This window comes from Aulonocara stuartgranti, assembly GCF_965226115.1.
Source record: "Aulonocara stuartgranti genome assembly, chromosome: 5".
Taxonomy (NCBI): domain Eukaryota; kingdom Metazoa; phylum Chordata; class Actinopteri; order Cichliformes; family Cichlidae; genus Aulonocara; species Aulonocara stuartgranti.
The window spans coordinates 29,695,058-29,721,614 of record NC_138943.1 but is presented as its reverse complement, the minus strand read 5'-3'; the positions used below and the strand labels follow the sequence as shown (position 1 = coordinate 29,721,614).

The window sequence follows — 26,557 nt, the reverse complement described above, 5'->3', positions numbered from 1 at the left end:
AATTTTAACCAAAATTATGTCACTGGTATTTGCAGTGGCCTAATTGTTCTTTCGAGGTTTAAGTGCTGCTGAATTAGCCTACTTTACCTTGCAGGCTTCATCCCACATGGATGACCTTCTTTTTTTCCCCTATATTGCCGAGGTCTGTAGCGCCTCCCTCCCACGCAACACGAAGCCCACGCCACGTTTTCAAACATGCAGGCAGCTTTTGAGCCGCTATGCCGCCATGAGCCACAGGAGAGCTCAGTGGGAGGGGCATGTGATGATTACTGCCAGGTATAGGTGCCTGCATTCCTACAGAGGGCACTTTTACTGAACATGAATGCACAGACTGAAATAGCACATCTTCACATAAAAAAGCCTACAGCGCCGAGGTTTGAGTTTAGCACGCCAACCAGTGGAAAGACAATACTAAAATTATCACATGTAAATGGCACTACCCACTCATTATTGGCTGCATCTGATGGTGATAAATGAACACATCCACAAACACAATGTACCGTTTGTTCAACACAGAGACCACACAAAGCAAATGTTAAAGCGACTATTGGTCTCACCAACAAATGGAGGAGTCTCTGTGCGCATCACATCTTTGTGTTGATCATACTTGCTGATGAAGTTCATTTGAGGAGTTCGAGAGCGGTTGGATGCAGTTATGTTCTGTTCAGACGTCGCTGTATGCTCTTATGTGCGATTTCACCAGATGGACATACAGAGATTCCTTGATGTGTGAGCGAGAGTCTGTGGGGACATTATGTTCTTTTGCAGCATAGCCCTGAGTGATTATATAGGCTATATGTACGGAGCTGCACGTTGTCCTCATGTTATTCCTCTTGTAGGAGGCTTAAAAAAACCTAGTGAAGAAATGTAAAACCTGTTGTTTTTTTTGTTTTTTTATCTTGGACGAAGTCTGAGTAGCTCTGACCCCCAGCTGGAAATTTAAACAAACTTGCAACACAGCACACACGCGAAAGAAAAACTCAATTCATTCTTTTAATTCACTGTTTTGTGACACATTCACATCAAAACACTGTGGAGAAAACTTCTAAAGATATTCTTGGTGTACATATATTACATATTTTCACTTGTTAACATTCACTAATGCATTATTAGTGTGATAAATCACACGGCCGCTGCAATGAACAATAGCGTGAGTACAAGCAGGTAAAGTCAACACTACTCTTTATAACGCCAGGAAGCTGTCAGGGCCCAGCTGTGGTGACCGTTACACTCCTCTGGGAGGAGCTGACCTGTGGGACCGCATGTCTGGGTGCAACGACACAGGGACGAGGCAGCTGGATCACTGCTCTGCTCTAGGAAAGTCGTTTTATAACCACACACTTCCGTTTCATCATGTGGGCAGTATTTACATCATTTACATGAATTTTCTTCTAAGCAGCTTTACATCTAAAATGCAGTCTAAGACTATAGACCTGGAATAAACACAGTATCTGTGAATGATGATTGTGTCTTTTCTTTCCCATCACGAGTCACATGAGAAGATTTCTCATGCTAACAGTGAACGCGAATCTACAGCCAGCGGCCAGTTAACTTAGTTTAGCATAACAAGTGGAAACAGGGGGAGACAGCTAGACTGCAATACCAAATAATATATTACACCATTTGCTATAAACTGGGGGCAAAAGAAGTGTTGCGAAATCTTATGCAAGCGCTTTAATATCTTAGCACACGATAAACTCACACTAAAGCAAAACTTGATTTACTAATTTACACTTTTAACTGTCCTCTGACTTGTTCTTTATCGTCTCTCCCCAGGCAGACCCTGAAAAGTTAAAAGTTTATCAGCTGTCACTGAGCCTTTCATTTAAATATCTGACATGCTCCCTTTTTTTGTTCCGAATGCACAGTATACCATTTAGCGGAACGTTTAAGGCAGAGATAATATTAAATACATTCAAAGAATTTATGTGTTTGAAGTGCCTTGGAGGCTTTAAGTGGGAGAAGGCAGATCATATCTTCTGCTGGCTAAACACATTCTTTGGAGTGGTTATGTAAGCACCACTATGAGGATGCTCTATTATTCAGCTCCATATGTAAATAGACTTCAGGATTCACAGAGTGCAAACTATGTACAGTGTGTGTTGAATGATTCTCTGCAGAGGCTGTGAGTGCCACAGTGATTGTGACACCCTGCTTCCACTGCAGCCTGCGCTGAGGGGAGAGTGTAGCAGGAGCTTGCTGCTGGCGGTTACATTTAAAGGTCTCCCCAAGGTGTAAATGTGATTTGCACATTTCTCACACCGGCTTCTTGCACCGACGAGCTTCATTATGGAGCCTGACCTGCATGTTTCAGTCTCACAGGGCTTCTCCCAGGCAGCGTTCGGTACCTTCGCTCGCTTCTAGACGCACCTGCCTGCTGGTCTTTCGGTTGTCCACCCAGGAGTTGTGTATGACAGTCCCACCTGGTGAAGGGTCTACCTGGAGCAGGGACACCACCCTCTTTTTAACCTTGGCGCGAAGGGCACGGCGCAGTTTCTGTCGGGTGAAAGCGTACAGCAGCGGGTGGGAGACGGTGGTTCCGTAAGCCAGAGCGAGGAACCAGAGGCGTAGGCTGACGAGGACGTCGCTGGGGCCGATGCCCAGGATTAGGACGTTGGTCACTGAGAGGGGAGCCCAGCAGCCCAGAAAGGTCGAAATGATGATGAGGGACATCTTAAAGACACGTCTCTGACGCTCTCGGCGATCTCGATGTCGTCTCACTGCCCGCCGCAGGGCGATGATGGCCGACACGGAAGCCTGAACGCCCACTGTGGCTGGCATGGGGGTGGCAGCGCCCATGTCAGAGCTGACGAGCGGAGCAGAGGATGACACGGCATGGGGAGAGGTAGCTGTCGGGGTTGGGGATGGGATGAGGGGAGGGTGGCTGAGCTGTTTGGTATTATCTGTCGTGCATTGTTCTCCTCCTAACTCCCCACCATCAGTCGTTAGCCCCGGCTTCTCCTTTTTTTGCCTCTTGTGGCGCCCTCTGCAGGAGGGGCCCCTGAACCGCTGGCCCTTTTTCATGTGGGAACCAATGCGGATGTTTAAAGCCCTCAATATTCTGGAGTAGGTAAACAACATGACTGCCACCGTGGTGAAGAAGATGGGCACTTGGAGGATAAGATGGTAATACCTACCGGGGCCGGTGTGAAAGCCCTGACCACCAACACATAGGACGGTCCGGTTACGCCATGCTGGCGCCACAGTGGAACTAATGTCATACGAGGACAAAGGCAAGGATTTCTCCGTCTCCCCTGCTTCTTCTTCAGTGGACCACTGCAACTCCAAGAATGGGATAAAAAACACAGCGAGCGAGGTGATCCAGACGGCGATCAGCAGCAACGCCGCCCTGTGTGTCGTCAGCAGCCTGTTGGCCGGTCGTACCGAGATGTCGTATCGGTCCAAGCTGATAACCAGGATGTTGATGGCTGTGGCGATGCTGGCAAAGGTGACACAGGCCTCGTGGAAGCAGCACACCAAGGCCAGGTTGGGTCCCGGAGGCAGAAGAACAACAACCAGAGTGAGGGGCACACACAGCACGCACACCGCCACATCCAGCACGTGGAGGTTGACGGTCACCATGTTGCTCACAGAGTCCACTAAATTGGATTGGGAGCAATAGAGCACCAGCACAGTCAGGTTGCTGCTGAATCCCAACACCAGCTCCAGCATGAGGAAGGCGGTGAGTGACACCTGGAAGCCCAGCGAGTACGGAGGGTACCAGGACGCAGGGGTGCTGAAAGAGCCGCCTCCTCCTCGCTCCTGAAGGACTCCGAGTCCCTCCAGCCCAGCGGCTGTCCGAACCCCATCAGTAGTGGCCGGGCCTGACGTGTAGCTGCCGGTCTCCATGACGACCTCTCAGTCTTCATATATTGTATCTGTCACACTGCTGATGAGCTCCCATGATGCACCTGGCCGATCCTCCATGATGCAGGGATGAATAACAGCTCTGTGACAGCGCTGCGGAGAAGGGAACACAACGCAGACAGATGAGAGATGAACTGTGCAGGAGAAAATCAAAACACATTATTCTCTCTCACAGCATGACAGAGATCCCAACATAACTTTGGATAAAAACAGAGATCATAACTTATCCATGTTTGCCAAAAGAATTCTGTCTGTCTGTCTAACACATTTGCACGCATTAACTCCAGCATCTGCAGATTGAGCAGGTGCTGCATTATGCATCAATCCATCCTTCATTCTGTCTCCTATCAGTATTACCATTCTGACTCAGCCACAGCTTGAGACGTGAACACAAGCTGCCAGAACAGCAGGCCGTCACAATAGGCCATCACTAATGTGTACTGGAGCTCTGGGGAATGACCCAAATTGAATGGAGCTAAATAATTAGACCTGCAAGAAATCAACTACTCTCAGTGGATCAGTAAATACAACACACTCAGCAGGTTACACAAAATTGGTTATGATCTTTTCTCTGCCAGCTGTAACAGACCGCATAATGCATTTAAAATAGCTCCGGCACCGAAGGGGCATATTTATTGGAAAGTGTTGGTAAGCCTTTGCCAGCTGACAAGCATACATACAGACATGCACATAGCATCGATGCCAACATCAGAGTGTAATTTGAAGAGTTAGACTACTTCCCTTAAAGTACTGTAAAAAAAAAACCAAAGGAATGACTGTAAAATACTCCAGACATAACCAATCATAAGTCAGACCTTTAATGTGATCACTTTTTAAAACAGATACTGCTCATTTTAGGGCCAGGGCAAAGGCGGGTAGAGCTGCCTTTCCTAAATACCCTAAATTTATTATGTGCCTAATGTTCATGACTGTAGTGATAGAACAACGTGAGTCCGAACGATGACAAGGAAATCGACTTATATAACGCTTTTAAAACCTTGTTCTTGGGACTTTTTAAGCCTGTTATATGAGATTTGACAGGTGATCCTATCGATGTGGATAAACGCTAAAATGACAGCTCAAATAATTGCCCTGATGCATTGCAAAAATGTTAGACAAGGAGTAAGAATTTCTTCTGGAATGATTTTGATCATACTGATAAGGACTAAAACTAAAGAAACTATTTGTTTTTCCCTTTTTTCTAAAGAACAGTTTTTACTTCACCTAACTAAAAATGAGTTTTCCAGCGCACCATATTAAAGAGTTAACTAACCTCAGCCCACAGACACAGCCTATCCTTACTGATAAACACCAGCAGTATGTCATTGTTACATCGACAGCTACAAGATTAAAGTCAGTGTGTAAAACACAGCCGCTCATCATTGATTGTGGAGGGGGGGCGGAAACTAATTGCACCTGCGGGAAATCAACCGAACAAGTGAAATCACGGCTTCATATGTCTCTAAATTGCTATCTGAATGAATATCTTGGCATCAGGTGCTCAAAACATTTCGTGACTGGCCTCCGAGTCGAGAGCACAGGAAACTGACTCCAGCACAACAAGTCGAGCCTGAAATATCAACCTCCGCTCTGGTAACAAGGCATTCAGCTGAGTGATAGACTCATTTTCTCCTCACCTCCGTTACCACGGAAACCTCGCTACAAGGAACTACATTAATGAGGGCACAGGTACGCTGAAGTGCGGGACACTGAGCAGTAGAGTAGTAGTAGTTAGAACAGCTCTCAGCTACAAATCGGAGAGCTTGAAACGCGCCGCATTCCTGCGGAACAGACAGAGGAGACCGAATAAGTGTCGTGATGGGGCTTCCTGCTCAGCTTTGAGCCAACAGTGCCAGCAGCGGTAAAAGCCTTGTGCTACAGATGTTTTGAATAACGTGTCTTATAATCCATGTCACAATGACTCTGCTGACTTTCGTGCGTCCCCTTTTTTCCCTTGGCAATACAAACAACTCAGTATGGAAGGAAATCAAAGTCCCACGAGATTTCGAGATTGTGATTAAACTATTTTAATTCATATAAGCAAATTCTACGAAATCTAAGTTATGGCAGCACTGACTAAGCCAGAAAGGATGCAGATTCCTGCATCAACTTTCAACTGTAAAAGTTTCCCTCGAGGACGCAGTGACAGATAAAAAGGATGAAACTGTTGGGGTCAAGGGTTCGGGTTTTTCCTTTGATTTGTCTCTTGTCTGTTCTTCGTGGGGATTTAAGGAGAAATTAAAGAGGGGCCACTGGGGAAAAAAAACAAAACATGGGTTTGGTGGGGAAAAAAATAAACAACAAAAACTGAGTGAAGAGCTGATGGTGTGCAAGAGCGCAGACTCTCGCAGCAACTTTGCTGGACTCGGATTGGAGGTTTCCAGCTGGCCTGATCGTCCACAGACTGTCTGATTGTAGCAAGGGATTGGATGGAGAAGGTATGAATCCATTTAAATGAATTCATACCTTTAAAATGTGCGTGCACTGAGAGACAGATTACAGCAATCGCCTGAGTGAGGGAAGGAAGTAGAAAAGAAGGGTGAACCAGACGCAGCGGTAAACAAGATGTCCCAGGGAGCAGAGGTGGCAGTCTTACATCAGCCTTCCTCTAACTGGTTTCCTGGTTGCATCCAGTCCCCAAAAGACTGCTTCAGTCCCCAAAGACTCCACTCATGATTGCCTGAGTGAAAAGCTGCGTGATGACTGCACGGGTTAGACGCTCAGCACAGGAAAGGTGTAGATATTACAGAGCGTAAAATTACAGCAGAAAATCAACCTGCTTGAAAGGCTTTTCTGTGGGGACTGTTATCACAGGCTTCATAGTGTTCTGCTTTAAGAGAACTGTGGCTCTGTTGTTTTTTTCTTTTCAAACTTTGCTCTTTTTTCTTTTTGTAAAGGTATGTTTTATAGTTAAATATGATTCATCATCTATATGTTAAAAGGCTCAGTTTCAAAGGGCATTTGTGTGATGCAGACAGGTGAAAAATCAGTGTGCCCCTCCTGCTTGAACCAAAGTGACTCATGTCTGACCCTGGAGAACAACGCGCGGTTTCACACTGGTCTGCATTCACAAGCTGCTTATTAATAATTTGCTTCCTCTTTGAAAAATGCCAATCAGAATGAGAATGAGCGAGTCAAATTTGGCGTTCGTTGCTTGAATTCAGAAACCAGCACTGCCGCTTTGTCACTGTCCCGTTGTTAGAGGAAAGCAAGTGTGAAACCAGGTGCATTTCTTAAGATGCTTTGCTAATTAACTTGCACACCAGGGAGTTCTCCAGGTAACTGTGAATGTGTGTGTGTGTCCATTTTCTGGCTCTGCAACAATATAATAATAAGGCAGTATTCTCACTCAGGCCCCGGCGCGCTGAGAGCCAGGAAAAGCCCACATCGAGGTGCTAGATTTGATAAGTGGCTGGGCTACCTCGGCAACACCTTTTCCCTTCAAACCTGGGACAGGGTAATGAGGTTCAGCTTGATCGCAGTGACACATTTTCAGCTGAGCTCTACAGGTAGTGCTGAGAACTGTGACATTGTGCTCTGTGTGTTCTCTGAAGTTGTAAATTGAGCCAAGGCTATTCCAGTGAAAAGATGACTGGTATTTCAATCTGTTGTAGTTTATATTTTTAAAATGATGTCATGTTATGGGACATTTCCATCACCCCATGTGCAGGCACGGAAAACCCAAGGCAAGGACGGCAGTTTCAGAGTTAGCAATTTTTTGGCCAGAAGAGGCACAGTAACTTCCCATTCTTCCTCAGGGAATGTTGAAAGTTTGTTAAGTAAGCTACTGTGTCCTAACACTTTGGTTCCGTACAGGTAAAATAAAAAAAGACTATAATGTGGTGAGCTGAATTTTACTTCCTGCAGTTAGAGCCTGGAAAGCAGTTTCTTCCTGGGTATTGATTGGTTACCTGGGCGCGGTTATCTTCCTGTCAAACTCTTGGCAAAAATTCAAATGAAGGCTACTTAAATATTCCTAAGTATTTGTAAAAAATGATGCCCTAAAATACATGGTGTTAGATTCAGTTTCCAAAATCCTGGACGCCAGAACTGCTTTCATAGGACCTAAAAGGGTAACTAATCAGATGTACTCAATTAACTGATCATCAGTAAGTGTGAGCACCTTTATAAAAGCAGATGTTTGGGCAATTTGCTGGTCTGGAGGATCCAGGTGTCCCAGCAAGGTCAGATTGCAGTTTCTCTAAACGGTGCCAAATTACAAAAGAAATTAAAATGTTACAAACCTCAGAATCTGCAGACTTACAGTAAAATTAACATTCTGTACATATTACAGCAGCTCTGCTCCACAATAAAAGCATCTCATCAGGCCAACCCGCACCCCAGACTTCTCACCCAATGAAAACATTTACTACATGAAATCAAAAATCTAACTGCTAAATAGCTGACCAGGTAGATATCAGATAAGAATGAGTGGTTTGGCTCCCAAGGAGAAAGTGATGCAACACAGCCAACTTTTTTGTTTTGTTGTTTTTTTTTTAAACTCAAAATAAACATATTTTTCAAAACTTTCACAATAAAAGCCTTAGTCCAACTGAATATTGTAGTCCTTATTTCAGGTCATGACCACATACAATATAAATATTTTCATTTGACTCTTCACAATACTTTATATCACATTTGGGTCTTGAAGCATAAAATATTATATTTATATAATTATTTATTTAATTTGAAGGAGCATCTCTTGTGTTTGATGTCATTTATATTAAAATAGTTTGTTTTTTTTATTTGTTTTTTTTATGTGACTGGTTTGTGGTGCTGATTGTGTCCTTTGTGATGTTGTTTATGGCCCAGCTTTGGAATTCACAACTTTTGTGCTTATTTAGAAACTAAATAGCTGATTTATTAGGTTTGTTAGAGATATTAACTTTGTTTAATATTTTCTTTATGTTATTTTAACAGAAGCCTTCAACATAACCATACAAACAATAGACAAAAGCTCCAAACACAGGGGGGATAGCAATCTGACTGATATATCTTTTTTCTGATTTTGTCATTATTGTTTTATTTTGAAAATAAATAGTTTTTCCAAAATGCAATTTAAAAAAAAAAAAAAAAGAGATTGCTGTGTTTTTTCTGTTTGTGTGAAGTCATTTTGAGAAATGTAGGAAATGGACAGATTTTAAGCACAAATCCTCTAATCATCAGACAATAATCTGTCAGTATAATGAATATATTTCTAACAGTGCATCAAAGCCTCAGCGGGCAGGTGAATTTGCAAAGCCATGCAGCACGTTCAGAGCTAATGCTTTCCACACAGATCTAAGCGATGCCTTGCAACCTCTTCCCCTCTGGTGTGGGGAAACCAGACAGTGTGTGAAAGACACTATATGGCATGTATAATTAAACAGCTAGGCACATCAGCAATTCCCAGAAGCAGCAGGACAAAGATTAAAAAGATGAAAGTTAATCTTGCTTTTCCTCTGAGACAAGCTGATGTAACAGGTTTTCAAAGTGACACGGCTAGTGAGAACGGAGGAAGAAACATACATGAATGGGAAATGCACTGGAACTTTATTCTTTTAAAAAAAAAGGGGGGGGGGGAAATGCTGTGGAAAATGATGTTTTTATGAATACATAAGAAGGTTAGTGGCACTGAATACACTACTCTTATGGCCCCAGTGGCAGCCTAAGCAGACGTAAACACCACTGGATGATAAGCATGGATGTACTGAAAGAGAAAAACTCAAAGGGAAAAATCTAAAAATAGCAGCAGAACTGAAAGCAGCCTAGAGACACACAGAAAGATGGCCTTGAAGGGGAGGTTAGAAGAAATTAAAATTAGATCTTGGATTTTTCTTCATTCCTTTCACACGTATGTGGAGCCACAGGAAGTCAGCTCTTATTGTGACAGCATGATGAGCCCTGCCATGAAGGGTTAGAGAATTTACATGTGCTATTTTATGCAATTGCAACCATGATCGTTTCCTGTAAACAGTCCATCAAGTTAAACGAGAGTTAAACCCGAGGACACTGGTTGACATTGCTTGGTTTGATTTGTGCTACCCTGAGGTTCATGCAACGTCCCCTCTGAGGGATTTATGCATGCACCACAGCCGGGCTCAGAGATGACATTTCACAATGTAATGTGTTTCTAAGAGCTCACGTGTTTCACATGTTTCTGCGAGATTGGGCTCATGCACATGCTCCTTAGGATGAAGACTGTAGCTGCTGTCCTCAGGTGCAAGCTATTTCTTTAGTTTAAACACTAACCAAAGCGCATGCTACCCGATGCATGTGTTCCTAATTGGTGGTTAAAACCACACACTAAAATTAAGGAGAATCTCAACATACACAATGTTGTACACAATCTCCAACATTAGGGGTTGATGTGTTCGCTGCTCTACATCTTAAAAACTTTTACTCAGCTTCTAGCTCAAAAAAAAAGTGTTTTTCCTCCACTAAAATATAAAGTTATGCAAGATACCTGAAAATCTAATCAGATTAGAAATTCCAACAAAGAAAGGCACGAGGAGAGAATAAAGTTTCTGCCTGTGCTGCTGTTGAGTGAGTCAGTGTGGCAGCAGGACAGAAAAAGTCGCATTAAAATAAAAAGATAATGTGATCAGTATGTGCAGCGTGAATGTAATCATGTTACATTTATGTTTTGCAATCACTGCATTGGGAAAAATCATAAAATCTAGTTTCTGGGAATCTGATCATTCAAAATTTTGTACAAAAAAAAAAAAAAAAAAGATAAAAAGGCAGCTTAATCACGAGAATGCCACCAACAAGCTGAAGGAGCTCTGATTCTCACAAGACATTACAAAGGACAAAGCAGCGCAGAAGAAGAAGAGCAGGGATGACAGCACTGAAGTCTGCAGTGAGGGGGTGAAGAACAACACAAAAAGGCTGAAGCTAGCATGAGAACACAGAACACATACGTTCAGTCGGTGTAATAAACACCCAGCAGCACAGAGTGTGTGTGTGTGTGTGTGTGTGTGTGTGTGTGTGTGTGTGTGTGTGTGTGTGTGTGTGTGTGAGAGAGAGAGAGAGAGTGTACCATGTAGACTCCTGTTGAGACATCAAGCTCTCTCTCTAGTCACCACGCAAAGACAGAGACAAAATGACACATAGGAGCACAACACATTGCCGGAGTAACACACACACACACACACACACAAACACACTTTTACAACAGGATGCCTGCTGAGCTGACAGTAAGTGGTCTTGGAGAAAAAGGTGTAAGAATTGAAGATGAAAGTTCAGACTGTCTCACAGTGCTGCAAATGTTTGGCATTATTTGTGTGCCAGCAGATGAAACGATAATAAATCCAGACTGAAGTCTAGATCCTTGAGTGAATCTGTCCTTAAACTTAGATTAAATTACGGTTTCCATGTTCCAACTTCATGCAAAGATCATGCATATTATTATCAAGTGCACAGGAATTTTCTAAAGGTAAACAATAAGCTTCAATGCAAATGCTAGTTTGATATGGTTGTGACGTGAAAAACACAATTAAACACCGCCCTACCACGGCTGATTTTCAAAAGTCTAGTTTTTATTTTATGTTGGTCACTAAAATGTTTTAGTTTTTAGTTAAGTTTGAGTTGTTCTGTACATCTCCATCATCCCTCACGTGTAGATATGACAGCATGGACACTGCACAATACAAATTCTACGAGTTCATTTTACAAAACCATTCCTACTCTAGATCCACTTTTTCTGCATCACATACATCACAACAATGGTTACAGTGGAATGGGAGGAAGCATCAGCAAGAAAAATGCTTTGCGAGGAATCATCAATACACCTTTACTAATATGACCTAAAACATCCTCTGATGTTTTTGTCTTTCCACAACATTTCTTCAGGATTAAGATCAGGACTTTTTCTTAGCCACCACAAAACATCATCTTTATTCTTCTTTGTCCGTTCTTTGCACAGCAACCTGTATGTTTTGCATCGCTGTCTTGCTGCACGCGTACTCTCTCTTAAATATTTCAGTTCATGTCGTTTGTGTATTTTAGAATTCGAGAGCACGGTTCAAAACTCATTGCTCTAATAGTGCCTGTGAGCCTCGTGCAGAGCCATCGAAGTATGACCAAACCATGATACCATCACCACCATGTTTCACAGATTGGATCATGTTCAGCTGGAACGTTGATCCTTTCGGCTTTTCTGCCTGCAACTGTGGAGCTTTGCTCCACAGTTGCAGGCAGTGGTGGACTCATGGTGGACTCATAAACCTGAACGTTAGTCAATGTGAGAGAGACCTTTCATTGATTAGATCTCCGCAACTATTAAATGTCCCGCTCCTGAAGTGATCTCTGTTGGCTGATCACTCCTGTGGAGGGTAACAAGGTCTTCAGTTTCCTTCATTTGTCTGTCGGTGGATTGATGGAGTCCAGAAGCTTCAGAGATGTGTCTCCAGCCCGACGATCATCAGCATCTTGCATTTGTTCGTACCGTTATTCACTTCCTCGTGAGTTGTGGAGATCTGACTTTTGACAGATCCCTATTATTTTGATTAAAAACACAGCTAATCGCCATTCCACTGAATGATATTTGACCATGACTCCGCCTACAAATTAACTGCTAATCTTGGGGGTCACTATCTGAGCATCCGCTTGTGTTCGTTAGAGACCCGTCAGACTTTGATAAATGTGGCATTTCTTTTTCCTGGTGACTTAAAAATGAAATGACATGAAAATTCAAGTTGGTGTCAAAATTAATTTAAACTGTAGGAATCAAAACTAGCTGATTTATACTTGCGTGCACTTGAACAGGATACAAAACAAACAAAAGGGAACCAAACAATTTACACTGTGCATAAAGAAACCCTTTACAACATAATATTGTAAGTACTGTAGTGTCTCACCACAGTTTTCAAGCACCGAGGGGCAAAGTAAATGGTCTGCGTCCGTTTGATTGCTTTATTGATCGATTGTCTGGGCTTTTTACAATCTTTAATTTATGACCGCTGTTTAAGTTGCATCCATTTTTTTCTATGGTAGATTATAGCTTTCCTGATGTCATAAATATTTCCATTCATTTCATAATGAAGCTGAAAAAAAAATAGAAAAAAAAGCAATCAGGAAGGCATGAAATATGTAGACTCCAGAGAATGCTTCAAAAGAGATATGGGGAGTATAATCAAGCAATTCCAGACTTTTTTTTTTCTAAGAGTAATCTTTAATGCATTCATGTCTTTAAATGATGGCTGGGAAGATTGGAGGAGTTAACTTGCACACACACTGTGAGTGCACCTATTGCCATTTCAGTTACAGACCATCAAACAACTTGGTATTGGGGAAACAAATCCATTATTCAGGCAGACTTCCCAGATGGCAGAGGGGTAATTCAGGTTTGAGCAAAGCATCCTACTGAGAGCCTTTATGTTGTCCTGTTACCTGAATAATTCATTGCAGTGCCAAAATATGGACCTGAAATAGCCAGCCATAGAAAACCTAAGCTGAGGGAAGAGGCAGAACAGGTGAGGAGAGAAGATGTGTGTTGTGAATGAGAGATATGAGAGAAATAGCTTCTTGGTGAACGCTCATAAGGTTATTTAACTTGGCAAAAGAGCCAGTTAGAAGACAGTTTATCCGTTTAGTGAGATGGCAACATAGACAGACAGGCACACACGCACACACACACTTTCTGCCTTCATGTGTCCGGCGGGATTTTGCTTTCTCTCCTTCATGTTCACAATCAAAGCCGTTCACAGCAGAACACGGGGACCGTATGGTGGAGACACAGCTCGGACCAAACACTTTCATCAGACTTCTCCCTTTTTCTCTCTTTACTTTCCTCCACCTCCACACTGTTGTCACCAGCCGCCCTCCTTTCTCTGTTACTCCTCATCTCGCCTGCTGCGTCTAGTTTCATTTTCAAAGTCGTCCTTTGTCCTCTGCACATCTTTTTTTTTCTTGTTTTTGTTCTTTGACAAAGTGTTGCTCACGATTAACCGCTGAGACAGAAGCTGCATGACGCAGCCCGCAGATTGCACGAGTATCAAGTTATTTATTTGACTTTATAATGGCAGACAGCAAGTCTGACTCCGCCCAGAGCAAATTTAAATTGTTTGTCTTCTGTGCCTCTGAAAATAAATACATCTGGACCACTAACTGCAGCTAATAGTTTTTTCCTTTTTCCATCATCAATTTTCAGATTGTTTTCTTGACTGTTCATTCAATCTAAAAGTATTTTTGAAATGCAGACTTGCAATCACATCTTTTTCAGACGTTTAATCACAGGGGAAAAGAAGACATTTCTTTCCCTAAAATGTTTTAAATTGCTGATACTTAACCAAAATAAAGTGCAGGGAGAAGTCTATCTTAACTTTAAGTTTTAAAGTGGTGCATATGAGGCCAAAATATGGATTTTGTGGTAACTTACCCTCATGAATAAAAAAGGTGAAGTAGGTATGGTCAGTAATAACTGTAGGCTGGCGGGCTGTGAGATTACGACTTGTGCATGTCCCCAAGGCCGTTGGAGCACACAGCAAAATACAAACTGTTAAGCATCGCAGGCATACACACAATCCAAACAGACAGCCTCACTTTGATGCGCGCGGTGAAATGTTTCCAGCGGACCGCGTTGATGACTCCCTCAGGAGCGTGGGAGAAAACACAGAGCTTCGGAGACCGTAACTGTGTCAAGCACCCACTCCCACACACAGCCGGAGGTTCTAATAAAACCCAGATTCCTCTGCTAAATCGATATTTCGTGAAGCACTTTGTGCCAAAAAGCGCGCGGAGCGATGCGCAACAACATCTTTAATCACACGAACCCTGCATACAAAGCTGCATATAGCCCAATCAACACATTAAGTTAGATGCAATCGGCGCTACGTGCAGTCATAATAGTTCATAAACATCAGGTTCTAAATTTGCGTTTAACATACGCTGCGTAAAAGTTAAACTTAAGCATTTTCAAAACTTAAGCAGGTGGTTTAATATGTGAAATCCATCCATACTAATCAGACCTTTAATTAGTAACTTTTAATAATGGACAGTGGTGACGTGCATGCCAAATACTTGCCAAGCGCTGCGCATTATATACTGAAATGTCGGGGTTTTTTTTCGTTTTTTAATCCATTATTTATTTATTGCCAATTAGCACTCTTACCTTTCAGAACCTTGGGCTCAACGATCCATTCCTTCACCATGAGAGTGCTGATGAGAAGCGTCCCTTCTGTCCAGAGGTGTGTACGAGCCGAGCGCATGCTCAGCGGTAGCAGCTCCAGGAGGGAGTGCTAACAGCAACACAGCCTAGTGGGACAGACAGACGGCTGCAGCTCATCCCCTGCTGGATCCACAGAGGACTCTGCCGTCTGTAGGACTTCAGCTGACTGGGTGAAGGAGGCGGGATCATCACGACCAAACACTGTACACCACTTACAAAGTTAAATGACTAATATTTGAAAATATAGTTGTAGTGGTATTTGAGGAACAGCTTTGAAGCCTGATCTAGATGATTATAAGAGCCTGTTTTTGTGCAAGAAGCTGCTTAAAAAAAGAAAAAAAAAAAAAAAAAAAGTTTGAATCACTTTTTACGTTGGTAGCATGGCGATCCAATTTTTTTCTTGAATCAGATTTTACAATACAGCTATAATTTTACAATCAAACCTGGTCAAGGTCAACTAATATTAAAGCAACACATGGCCAGTTATTTTTACTGTGCATAAAAACCCTAAAATTGCAGACAAGCCCCACAGCCTGAAAGAGCTAACACAAGCCAAAGACATCAACATTGATTGAATCTTTGCTACTTTAAACACACACACACTCTTGAGTGGTGCCTCCTTGTTTCCAGACACAATGATTGTGGAACAGCAGGACACAGAATGTACCTCTTGCCTCATTTCACCGCAAAGAATTTGGAAGAAATGGCCATTGTTCATACTCGCGCAGTATATACACAAATGTGTGCAAGTAGTTCATGAATTTAGAGACATGGACTGAATATCAAGTGACCAACCCAAGTTATTTTCTGTAGATAATGTCAAAGCAAAAAGGAATCTTCTAGATAACGCTGCGACAAGACCACAGTCGCACTCAGTTCATCAGGTTATGCAAGACAGCCACTTAGGCTAAAATCGGTCCTGCTTTTGCCACCGCCTTTCCTCAGCAAGATGGCACAAGTGGCACTTCTGCTGCCAGCTGAAAACATCTTTCTCTGTAATGGTTTGCTTCCGTCCCCTCACCCCATGCAGCTGCTAGCTGTTTCCCGTTCCTTCAATCTTTTGCTCTGGTTTTCTGAGACAGAGGCAGGCTGCAGCTGACAGGACACTGCAGCCCAGGGGACAATTAGGGAAGCGTGGGAGAGACAGCTGGACCTGTTGCTAACACACACACACACACACACACACACACACACACACACACACACACACACACTAAAGTGTCTTGTGGGTTTGCTGCATTCACATTTAAATGAACTTTCAGGAATGGCAAAATAAAAACAGTTGCTTTTATTTATTATATCATCATAGGAAAAAGTTGCACAATAGTGAGTAAAAGTGATTTTAGAGGAATAAATTGTGGCATTGGTTTATACATACATAAGAGGTAAACAAATGTAACAGCAAAAAAAAAAAAAAAGTGACATTGAAAAGAGACTGCCGAATTCATGACGTTGCCAAACTGCACTGGAAACTATGAGATGATGAAACGAACTGCATGCTTCATCTGTGACAACTACACTGATGTACATCTAAGAGTGGGTAAGAGCTCAACCTCACCACTGTCAGTCTATCATAAGTAAGAAATCTTTCCCAGCAGCATGTTCTGCAGCTGTCTGATCCTGCTTTCCTGTGGCAGCGCCAGGCTCTTCTCCACTCGCGCCTCCTCTTCCAGCAGCTGCTCGATGTAGCAGGAGGAGCCCAGCAGGATGTGGCCTGTGGCCTGCATGGAGAAGATGGTCCATCGCAGAGCCTCCCTGGAATCACACGCATGAGAACAAGAGGGAGGATGGTCATAAATAGCCAGTTCCCATTTACAGCGACATGAGTGGAAACCAATAGGCCCACACAAACAGCCTGCATGTAACGAGATACGAGTATCAGTCTGGTATAATTCAGACAAGTCACAACACAAGGAAGCCAGATAGTCTTGATAGTCACGACCTCAGATGCTCAATTTTGACATCAACTGCATTTCATAAAACTGATATCCACGACCTTTTAAACCACACATCCTGCAATAGGAGCATCGCATTTGACAAGTCTGCAAAATGTAATCCTCTCAACTGAAGCTCCGAGCCAAAGCTGAAAACCAGCAGGTCTCGGCAGCGATGACATAACAAAATTAATCTCAGTAAAATCTAGCCTTTGGTCTTCTAGGGTCTGCGCATTTCACCACCCACACAGGTGTACACGCTCAAACCCGAGTGCATCATTTATACACAAGGGTCTGCTTTTAATACTTTTATAAGAGAAGCACGGGAGGGAAAAAAATACTAAAAAGTCTCAAAAGATAATCGTGCTAATTTATGCATTAGAAATTCATTCACACTGATCAGTTTTCAGCTCTAAGTGGATTAAGCTATTACTACAAACAATATGTTTCAGTAAAGATGCCACAGAGATGCTCTGAAAAAACAATCAGTTACATAATAGTTCAACACAAAATACAAAAATATCAGAATATTTTGGCAGCCTCCATCACTCACTTTAGCATCTTTTTGGCAGCGTAACAGCGCAGGTCATAGGACACAGTATAAACACCATACAGCGTTGCCTTCACATTCAGGCAGCCAATGAAATCTTTGGGGTTGTTCTTGTAGAGGTCAAAGGTCAGCTTGGCCACATCTCTCCGCTGCTGTTGCTGCCTGCAGTCAATAAGGCAATCTCTGGAGAGGTTGTACTGGGGGGGCGACAGGATGAGGGATATGAGTCAGGACAAATGGGCACAAATCAGCGCTCAACTCCACCGCCACACACTTGAACTACACACTGATGGCGCTCCTGCCAGCGATGATGTGAGTAGCAAATGACAATGAGAAAAGGTCAATGAGGGGTCGTTGCAGAAAACATTTGGGAAGGGGTCCAAATTAATGCATGTATCACTTACTGAGAAAGTTAATTGCTTTTGGGTGAATGTTACTGCAATCTCACAAATCCCTCATGTCCAATTAGTATCAGACCCCTGCCTTCCATTTTTCTCAAAAATATTGAGTGGGGAGAAACTAATGTGAGGTTCACTCCGCGTTCTGCCTTTGCACAACAAATGGCATGTTGCCCTTCCATTTAATTTGATGGATAAAATATTTAACTGGATAGCCAATGTATCACAACACAGACTGGTCCATATTCATGGCTTCTGCATTATGCCTTTCTATCAGTCTACATCAAAGAATCACTGGCTATCAATATGTTAATATTTGCACGGCCACAATGAAGTAAAGTTGCTGGCCAAGAGTGCCATCTAGTGGCTAATCAAAACTACATACAGGATGTGGGCTCCACTTCTGTTCCTTCTGCAGAGCCATCAGAACAGCATTTTCTGGGAGCGTTTGAAAGAATTCCTCTGTGTCCACACCAGTGCCATCTTCATCCAACACCAACGCACTGACGCACAGTATACCCAACGAGTCACTGGCCTGAGCGAGAGTAGAGATGAGGAAAAAATAAAATAAATACGTACAGTGACCTCATCACAAGAAAATATGCCGTAAACCATAAAGCAGTTATTACACAGCTGTTCTGAAACATTTATTTTGGGAGTGGTCTCTTCTGTGATGACTCCATTGTTAAGGCAACAGCCAGACGGCTTGATGAGTAATGAAAACGCTATGAATCACATATGATAACCTTCAACACCCATCGGACCCTTTACACCATTCTGTCAGACGGCACTCTCCACAGCCATCATTAAGAAGCTGATTCAGGGAGCCTGTTTTTCATCCCTTTACCAAAAGTTACAAGGAGCACTGAATTAATGCCAAGGCATACTGAAGCCATTCAGATCTTGCTAAGACACTTTAGGCTTGATTAAATTTGGCTTCTTTATAAATTAACATTATTATAGTCTGACACCAGCCCTTTTTCTTGTTACATTTCACTTACATGAGCTCGAAACACACTCAATCACTTCAGATGGTGCAGCAACAAGTGGCAAACCTTTATCTAATTTCAATGGTCAATACACACCACAGAATCCCCCTGATTCCTCCGTTTTTAGTCCAAATGCTTTGTGACCACCTTACCATGATTATTAGCTGCTGACCAAGTCCCCCCCCCGACACACACAGCATTTTTACACCTCACATCTTTCTCTCACCTTATTTGTCAGGTCTTCTAGCGTGTCTGCCATTATACCCTTTTTCACACTGCGGTCAGCATTCGTGACCCTGAAAGGCTTCGGTCGAGGAACTCGACCCGACAGGAGCTGCTGGGTCATGGAGGCACTAGCTGACACGCTCGCTGTTACACACCTGAGAAAAAGGTGTAAGACGTCAGGTCATCAGCTCATATATTTAAAAGAAAAAAAAAATTTTAAATAGCAAAAGAGCTAAGGGTGACAACCATCACAAAGCACTTACTTGGAGAGGTTAGATGGCGTGAAAAGGCTGAGTGACCTCATCGCATAATCCATATGAGAACAACTCGACCTGCAATTATAAGTATGATCAGTGTGGCAGCTAGGCTTCATGTGAAAAATGAGGAGACAGAAGGAGACAGTGGCAGCTTTGCAGTTTAAAACTGAAAATACCAGTAATAAAATTAGGAAAACGATTTCAGCAAATTCTGGAACTGGAGGCCACTTTTGGCAGTCAGTCTTACTCATTTATAAATATAACTTGTAAGATAAACATTCCTTCAATTTCATGATTATGTCCCAATAAAAAGAAAAGAAACAATCAAGAATAATAACTCTTACAGTTTAGGAAACTCAAGACTTCTCCCAACCCTGTCTGAATATAATCCTTATGTTGATCGTTTTTGTTCCCGAAGCGCTGCTCCCAGCAGTGTGGACCACAAAAGCCTCTGAGATAAAGTACACGCTCCTCTCTTGTTGCTGTTTCTTGCAACACTTGGTCACTGAACTTTGTGCTGATGACTGTTGATCTGGTTGCAACTCGTCAGCTTTATTGAGAAATCCTGCATAAACACTCCCACTGGCCCTGGATTTTAATTTGTTATAATAACCCAGTATCTTAAAGAAAGTTCAGCTAAAATTAAAAATACACAGCTGCATGAAGAATCAGGCAGTGTGTTCAGCAGAGCAGCACTAACCTAATTCTAACTAACTCCACTGCTTAGTGGCTTCAAAACTGAATTGAATCTGTGAGGCTCCAAAGCGGTTGAGGTGATCTGAGGAAAGATGTTATTTAGGGGAATGTACGCTTTAATTACAGCATTATTGTATAATGCTGGAGGACATGAGAACATGTACTTTTCACAAATTAGGTCATAGTTCATTGCTCAGCACATCACACTGGAGGATTGGCTCACGCTGACGAGGTGTGTGCACACTGTCAGGTGTTATCACACTGGGCTACACGTCATTGTCTGACATCACCTGAAGCGCCGAAGGAAAATCCTAAAAGTCAAGAAGTTACTGTAGGAAAAAGCAGCAGATACATTTCTGTATACTCGTTTATCTCTCAATCCAGCTAAAACGGATGTTTAGACAAATGAAAGCCGCTAACAATTTAAAATACATGAATTAAAGGACACTGGAGTTCACCTATTAAACATGGGGGATTTAGCCATTTCTAAACTAGGCTTTCTCGCCCGTGAACAAAGTGTACACCGTCACAAACAAAGACAATGGCTCCACAAAAACAAGAAAAATAAAGAAAATGCTCGTTAAAGTTCACGGTTTATATTAAATCTGTTCGTGGTAATTAAAACAAATCATAGCGAAGCAAAATCCTTAGATGAACCCTTACGTTTGTAGTGTTCCTCCCGTGAAGCGCCTTCCCGCTAGCTTGCTGAACCGCTAATTAATAACACCCGCTAACGGCTGTAATTGAAGCCTGCGCCATTTTGAATGTACCTGTCTTTATTTTAGGGTTAGTGTCGTTCTTTTTTTTTAAACAACATGCTATCCAGTGGGCATACTCATTACTTGTGAAAACACCTATTCATCCAAAATGTTAAAATTGCACCTCAAAGGATAGTGGATGAAGATTTCAATTAATTACGGAAGTAAAAAAGAAAGCAAAGGACATCTTGTGGATGAGCAAGGAACTGCAGGTAGGAACTTTCTGCTGTTACATATGTAACTTTACTGGGCAATTTATACATAATCTATTTTATTACAAAACATTTAAATATACAGAAATCTTTAATCTTCAAATGTGACCACCACATACAGACCACATCATGATAAGATGATGAGAGCATCTGCATGCTGGTGCATCTGTACAGTAATGACTGAACAGTGAAGCTCACTTTCGTTGATTTCTCTAGTGCATTTTGAATGAATCGGCTGCTGCTGTGAGAAAAGCTACAGGAAATGTCAGTAAACTTCGACCATCTCATGGATTGCTGACTATCTCACAAAGAGGGTGCAGTATGCTGAACAGAGCTCTGTGTGATTTGGTTGATGTGCAGTACAGTAGCTCCACAGGAATCTGTGCTCTCTCCATTCCCGTTCTCCTGGTACACCTCAGACTTCCCTTATACCTCCTGGTCATGCTACCTACAGTAATACTCTGATGATTCTGCGGTGGTTGGATGTATTAGTGATGGAGAGGAGGACTAAACTGTTTGTGGGGTGGTCTGTGAGGAATCATCTGTAAAGCAGTGACACCACCTGGATGGTGATGGACTTCAGAAGGAAGAGGTTGGCTGAACAATCCATTCCCCTCTCTGTTTATCGTTTACGGGACAGGATCTGGATATGGTGGAGGAGTACAACTGGAAGACCAGCACAGGCTGTATAAACAGGGCACGAGCAGGCTCTGCTTCCTGCAAAAGCTGAGCTCCTTCAATGTGCAACAGAGTGATGGAGGTTTTCTATCACTCAGCATCCTTTGCTGTGGTCTGCTCAGGGAGCAACATCAAAGCTGGTGACACCAACAGTCTGAATAAACTGATTAGGAAGGCTGGCCCTCTGACTGGCTGCAAACTGGACACTTTTATAGCTGTGATGAAGACGAGGCATCTGAAAAACCATCATCCATCATGGATAATCCTGAGAAACCTCTGCATGACTTACTGGACAGGCAGCAGAGCTCCTTCTCTAACAGACTGATTCAGCTCTGCTGTCACAAAGAAACACACGGGAAATCTTTCATACCGCACATTATCATCCTCCATAACACAATATATCTGTCTGACAAAGAACCATCTGCCAGATTTTTTTCAACAGGTTATTTGGTAAATTCAAAAGAATTTCCCAAATATGCCTCCTCTCACAAGCCTCCTCTCCATCACAACTATAAAAGTGTCCAATTCAAAAGATATGGGATAAACAAAGCATTTCTCATCTCATCATCAGTGGAATAGTGAAAATTTGGAATACTCAAAAAATGCTCAGACAGGCAAACGCTGTAGGCTTTGTTAGGAGGGAAAATGGTTACTTACTGACTGAAATGTTCAGTCCGAGTGTATTTCCTGTACTCTTAGCAGCTGTCTCGGCCAATGCGCGCAACAACTTGGAAGCCAAACTGAAAGGGACAAATAAAGACTGCGGTGTCACAGATGAGAGCACTCATTACATAAATCAGAGTACACTCCAGTTGCGGTTTATGGTGATAACTGCCTTGTGATGATGATGATGATGTGAGTTGTATTTATTTGAACTTCATAATAAGTTCATATTTTAAGTATGCTTCACCAGACAGATACGTCAGACTATAGAGCTGTGTCATGGGAAACAAAGCTCCAGCTTAAACACAGAGTAAAATTACTGTTTAAAAGCAGAAACACTTGTTTTATTTGTGGTTTACCGCCCGTGGTAACTGCTACAAGAGATGCTTTTAGGCTAAAGGTTTGAAAAAAACAGAGATAATACTGTTATAATATTCTCATGGCAGTGTAAACAACCCCAAGCTAATTAATGCCAGCTAAGGCAACAATCTAATACTATTGTGTAAATAACCGTCAGAGCATTTATCTTAATTCCAGATAGTTTGTCTGCTGCTCAGCAGGGTATTAGTGGCTTCTTTACTTATATTTATTGTATTATAATCACAGTAATTGAAGTGATTTGTTTCATTTAGTTTCTGTTATATCCGCACGTTTTGAGGTCCAAAAGTGTGAAGATGATATTTAAATCAAGCCAAAGTCATGGTCAGCATAAAACAGAGAAGAAGAAAAAAGCCTCACAGTGTAAATCAGATGAGCAGTTTATTTCACTCTGTTGCTTCACATTTCTTGCTCGGTGTAAGAGCACAGATTAATTATGCCATAGATGTTAGTCTACTCCAGAGCAGATAGGGCTTCAGACTAAGAATAGCTGTGACTTGTTTGCCAAATGTATCAGTAGTGAACAAAGGTTTTTAGAAAGGGTCTCTTCTTCTTTTCAGAGGTCAATATCCTGCGCGTGTCTTTGTCCTGTTATCACCCATCGGCGCCTGCTGTGGGTGACGCAGGCTCATTTGGCTGAGACCCATTCATTTGTGCTTTATGGGCTGCTGATGCTTGTAATTATGGCAAGCGTGCCTGATATCAGTGCAGAAATGAATTAGACTTGAGAAAAAATGGATTATGATATTGGATTTAATTGTATGTTTTCTACGGATTGCATGCAAATACAATAAAACACTTCTCCGAGTCACAGTTTGGGAGCCAATGGTGAGTATCTGAGACTAAACACCAGCATCATCTTACATTGTTTGCAGTGTCCTTGTTGTGATTGTTGTTGTTGGTTTTTTGTTTTGTTTTTTCACATCACTGTAGTGATTAATCAGTCCATGGTGTGGTTTGTGTGTGGAATGGATTAAATATAAGTATAAAAGTAAAGCAGATCTAAGCTCTAAAGGACAGATACTGACCGCAATGACTACTTTCACATGAACTAACATTGTTTCTAACCAGGTGTCAGTGCCACAATGTGTTAGCTCTGTTGTGAAGTGAGATTTCCTCCATCAAGCCTTCAAACTTCTCCGGGGGGGCTTTCATTTCCTCTTGCCTATTCGTGCCATCAGCTCTGCATTGGCTGCTGCCTTGGTCCTCATGTCCTGATTCTTGGCCAGGTCTATGAGTACACTGAGGATGCTGGTGGGAACATCAAGGGACAGAGCAAAACGGGACGCCTGCTGGGCTCTCTTTGGCACCTGGGAGGCAGGGCGCGGGGCTCGCCTGAGCACGAGATGATGCTGTGATCGGAGCAGTGAGCTCAACGCACCGTTGCGGTTTAAGATGTCGACAGCCAGCATGTCCCTCTCTGTGTCTTCATCGAGTTTGGCAACAGCCAGACTGCTCCTCCGGCTCTGAACACACAAAGGAAGCAGCAGAGCCAAACAGAAGCACGCACGCACACTTCTCATGGTCAGGACTGTCTGCAAGCAGAGAATCAGCTCCATATTACACAACTGTGACAGTGCAAGACTTCAGTGAGTGATCGCATGGAAAGACAACAACATATCCAACTGATGTACAAAAATAAAAATAGCTTTTTATTTCTTCAGCAATAAAAAGATGATGAAACACAAAATTCTTTAATACAGTTCTTTGCAAATCATTTTAGATCATCTGAATATTTAGTTTCTTAACCTTTCAATCATCCATCCATTTGATCCTCCTGTTATAGTCTGCAGTATTCTCTGATTCATGCATAGATAAATCTTTGCAAACCTCATCAAGAGCCAGCCAAAATCAATACTTACTCAGTCACCAATATCAAAAGTTGGTAACTTGACAAAAAGGCACTTCTCCCTCCTCTGTGTTAAAGACAGCAGCTCTTTTTATGCTCAGATGTCCTGTAATCTTGTATTTTCTGTCTCACAGCTTCTGCTTCTTCACCGGAGGAGCAATGTGCACCAAACACGGTCGGATGTTGAACTGGACTTGACGATGAGCCGCTCGTCCTTTGCTTCGTCTTCAACCACTTTAATCCTCGCCGTGACACTGCCCCTTCCCCTCTCTGTTTATCGTTTACATCTCTACACCCCATCGCCCTCCCCTCATTTCATCTCATTTCCTTTGCACTCAGTGCTATCTTATTCTTTCTAAAAATAACACAATAGTAATCACAATAGCTTGCTTGGAGTGACTTGAAAAGTTGCCCCAATTTGGAGTCAAAGCACAGCCCACCTCCACGTCCATTCAGAAGTTAAGCATGGAGACGCTGCGAGAAAACAGTAATTGTTGGGTGTTGAAATGTCCCATAAATTGTTCATCTTTTCATCATGCTTGTTAGTTTATGTTTTGGAAATCATCCGTGCAGACTGAGTGAACATCAAACATGACAGTGATAAGAACACTGTGGGAGACATGCCCATTTTGGTCTAATTTAACTGAATGTATTTAAGGAGTTTGAAACATTAAGGTGGTTGGGAGCTGGTTTAGATTTACTGACAACAGTGTGAGTGAGTCTGTTCTGTAACATGCATTAGCTGGAAATCACAGCAACTAAATAAGACATGAGGTGAGTGAGGTGAATTTTTTTTTGTGTGTGTTTGTTAATACCAATTAACAACACAGAATAAAAGTTTTTCACTGGCTGCCAGTTTTGAAACTTGTTCTTTGACTAATGTCAGTCTTTTCGATCTGACCCTCTGCATGACAGCCCCTCCTTGACGTGTTTTTACGCCTATGCCCCAGGAAAAAAAACATTGACTCTTAGAGGAACATGCTGTGAGAACACATCTTTCTTCCTTTCTACAGAGCACAGAGGAGAAGAGGTGAGTATAAAGAGGTTAGAAGGAGAAGTGACTGCAGATAAAGCCCCGTGGAGAAGAACAAGGAGGAAAAGTCTTACAGGGCCAGGAGGGCAACTCAACAAGACGAAGCCTATCTCGTTTCCTGAGTCACCTCCATTCGGGCCCATCAAAGAACTTACTCTCATCCAACTAATGATATATTACGAGTGCAGCCAGATTACGATTGCTGGGTCCTTGAGGGCCTCAGGCTTACGAGCCGTTTCAGTTACCCACAGGTCACAGTAATGTCACACAGCAACAAACAGATGTACTGAGTTGTACCAGCAGCATTATTCAACATGACACGGAGCAGCACATGAACCTCAGACGATGTCATCTGTGTGATTCAAGATAAAACATACGTCATAGCAGGTCCTACTTGCCCATTCAACTGACTAATGACGTAGGCTGTTTACAATGAGCCTGATGCGTATCAGAGAGCACTTTATTCTCCGACTGTTCGCCCCGCTTAATATTCATGAAATGTTTAAGTTCTAAAGACGTTGTTAATAAAACGCAGCAATTGGCAGCAGTAAGGACAGGCTATTAGAAGACAATTGCAAATACTTATTCACTGTGGCAAAACTGAAGTAGGCAAACTGCGCTTTGGCCACAGCCACAATTTAAACGTCAAGACAAAGATCACAGATTAACCCAACATATCATCTGAAGTCTGAGCACAGATAATACAAATGGCACGTCTGGTTTAGGACAACAACATGAATGATAATGTGTTCATTAATGTATACAATTTTTTCAGAAAAGTAAAAAGTGCGATGTTTACAACACTACAAAAACTGTGACAATTTAAGTTCCAGCAAAAACTTTAGATTTAAAAGTGAAGGTAGTCTAGTAACCACATCATCAGTGCTTTAAACGTCCAAGAACCTCCAGACAGAAATATTA

The 26,557-nt window shown here is 42.4% G+C and overlaps 3 protein-coding genes across 4 annotated transcripts; all 3 read right to left on the bottom strand.

Annotated features, from left to right (window-relative positions):
- Positions 1-1,005: 1,005 nt before the first annotated feature.
- On the bottom strand, positions 1,006-15,201 carry LOC309707324 (G-protein coupled receptor 22-like). Its single transcript, XM_082534627.1, has 2 exons — positions 14,960-15,201; positions 1,006-3,960 (listed from the first exon to the last, which is right to left on the bottom strand). The coding sequence occupies exon 2, from the start codon at positions 3,847-3,849 to the stop codon at positions 2,317-2,319; it is 1,533 nt and encodes a 510-aa protein (XP_082390753.1). The 5' UTR covers positions 3,850-3,960; positions 14,960-15,201; the 3' UTR covers positions 1,006-2,316.
- Positions 15,202-16,289: 1,088 nt separating this feature from the next.
- cidec (cell death inducing DFFA like effector c) lies at positions 16,290-21,008 on the bottom strand. 2 transcript variants are annotated; one of them, XM_082535002.1, is made up of 6 exons: positions 20,729-21,008; positions 19,376-19,444; positions 19,114-19,267; positions 18,284-18,433; positions 17,504-17,697; positions 16,290-16,771 (listed from the first exon to the last, which is right to left on the bottom strand). In XM_082535002.1, exons 2-6 carry the CDS (start codon positions 19,426-19,428, stop codon positions 16,588-16,590), a joined length of 735 nt encoding a protein of 244 aa, XP_082391128.1. In that variant the 5' UTR covers positions 19,429-19,444; positions 20,729-21,008; the 3' UTR covers positions 16,290-16,587. The 2 variants fall into 2 exon arrangements, with proteins under 2 accessions (XP_082391128.1, XP_082391129.1); XM_082535003.1 differs by lacking the exon at positions 20,729-21,008 and adding an exon at positions 19,714-19,895.
- Positions 21,009-21,255: 247 nt separating this feature from the next.
- On the bottom strand, positions 21,256-24,336 carry LOC309707587 (uncharacterized protein). Its single transcript, XM_082535004.1, has one exon. It carries the CDS (start codon positions 24,311-24,313, stop codon positions 23,906-23,908), a length of 408 nt encoding a protein of 135 aa, XP_082391130.1. The 5' UTR covers positions 24,314-24,336; the 3' UTR covers positions 21,256-23,905.
- Between the last annotated feature and the right edge of the window lie 2,221 nt (positions 24,337-26,557).

Coding starts and splice junctions, on each gene's coding strand:
- LOC309707324 (XM_082534627.1), bottom strand. CDS start 3,849: ATGGAGACCGGCAGCTACACGTCAGGCCCGGCCACTACTGATGGGGTT.
- cidec (XM_082535002.1), bottom strand. CDS start 19,428: ATGGATTATGCGATGAGGTCACTCAGCCTTTTCACGCCATCTAACCTC. Junction 19,268..19,375: donor ACGCCATCTAACCTCTCCAA/GTAAGTGCTTTG, acceptor CCTTTTTCTCAG/GTGTGTAACAGCGAGCGTGT. Junction 17,698..18,283: donor AGAAGTGGAGCCCACATCCT/GTATGTAGTTTT, acceptor TCGCCCCCCCAG/TACAACCTCTCCAGAGATTG.
- LOC309707587 (XM_082535004.1), bottom strand. CDS start 24,313: ATGGAGCTGATTCTCTGCTTGCAGACAGTCCTGACCATGAGAAGTGTG.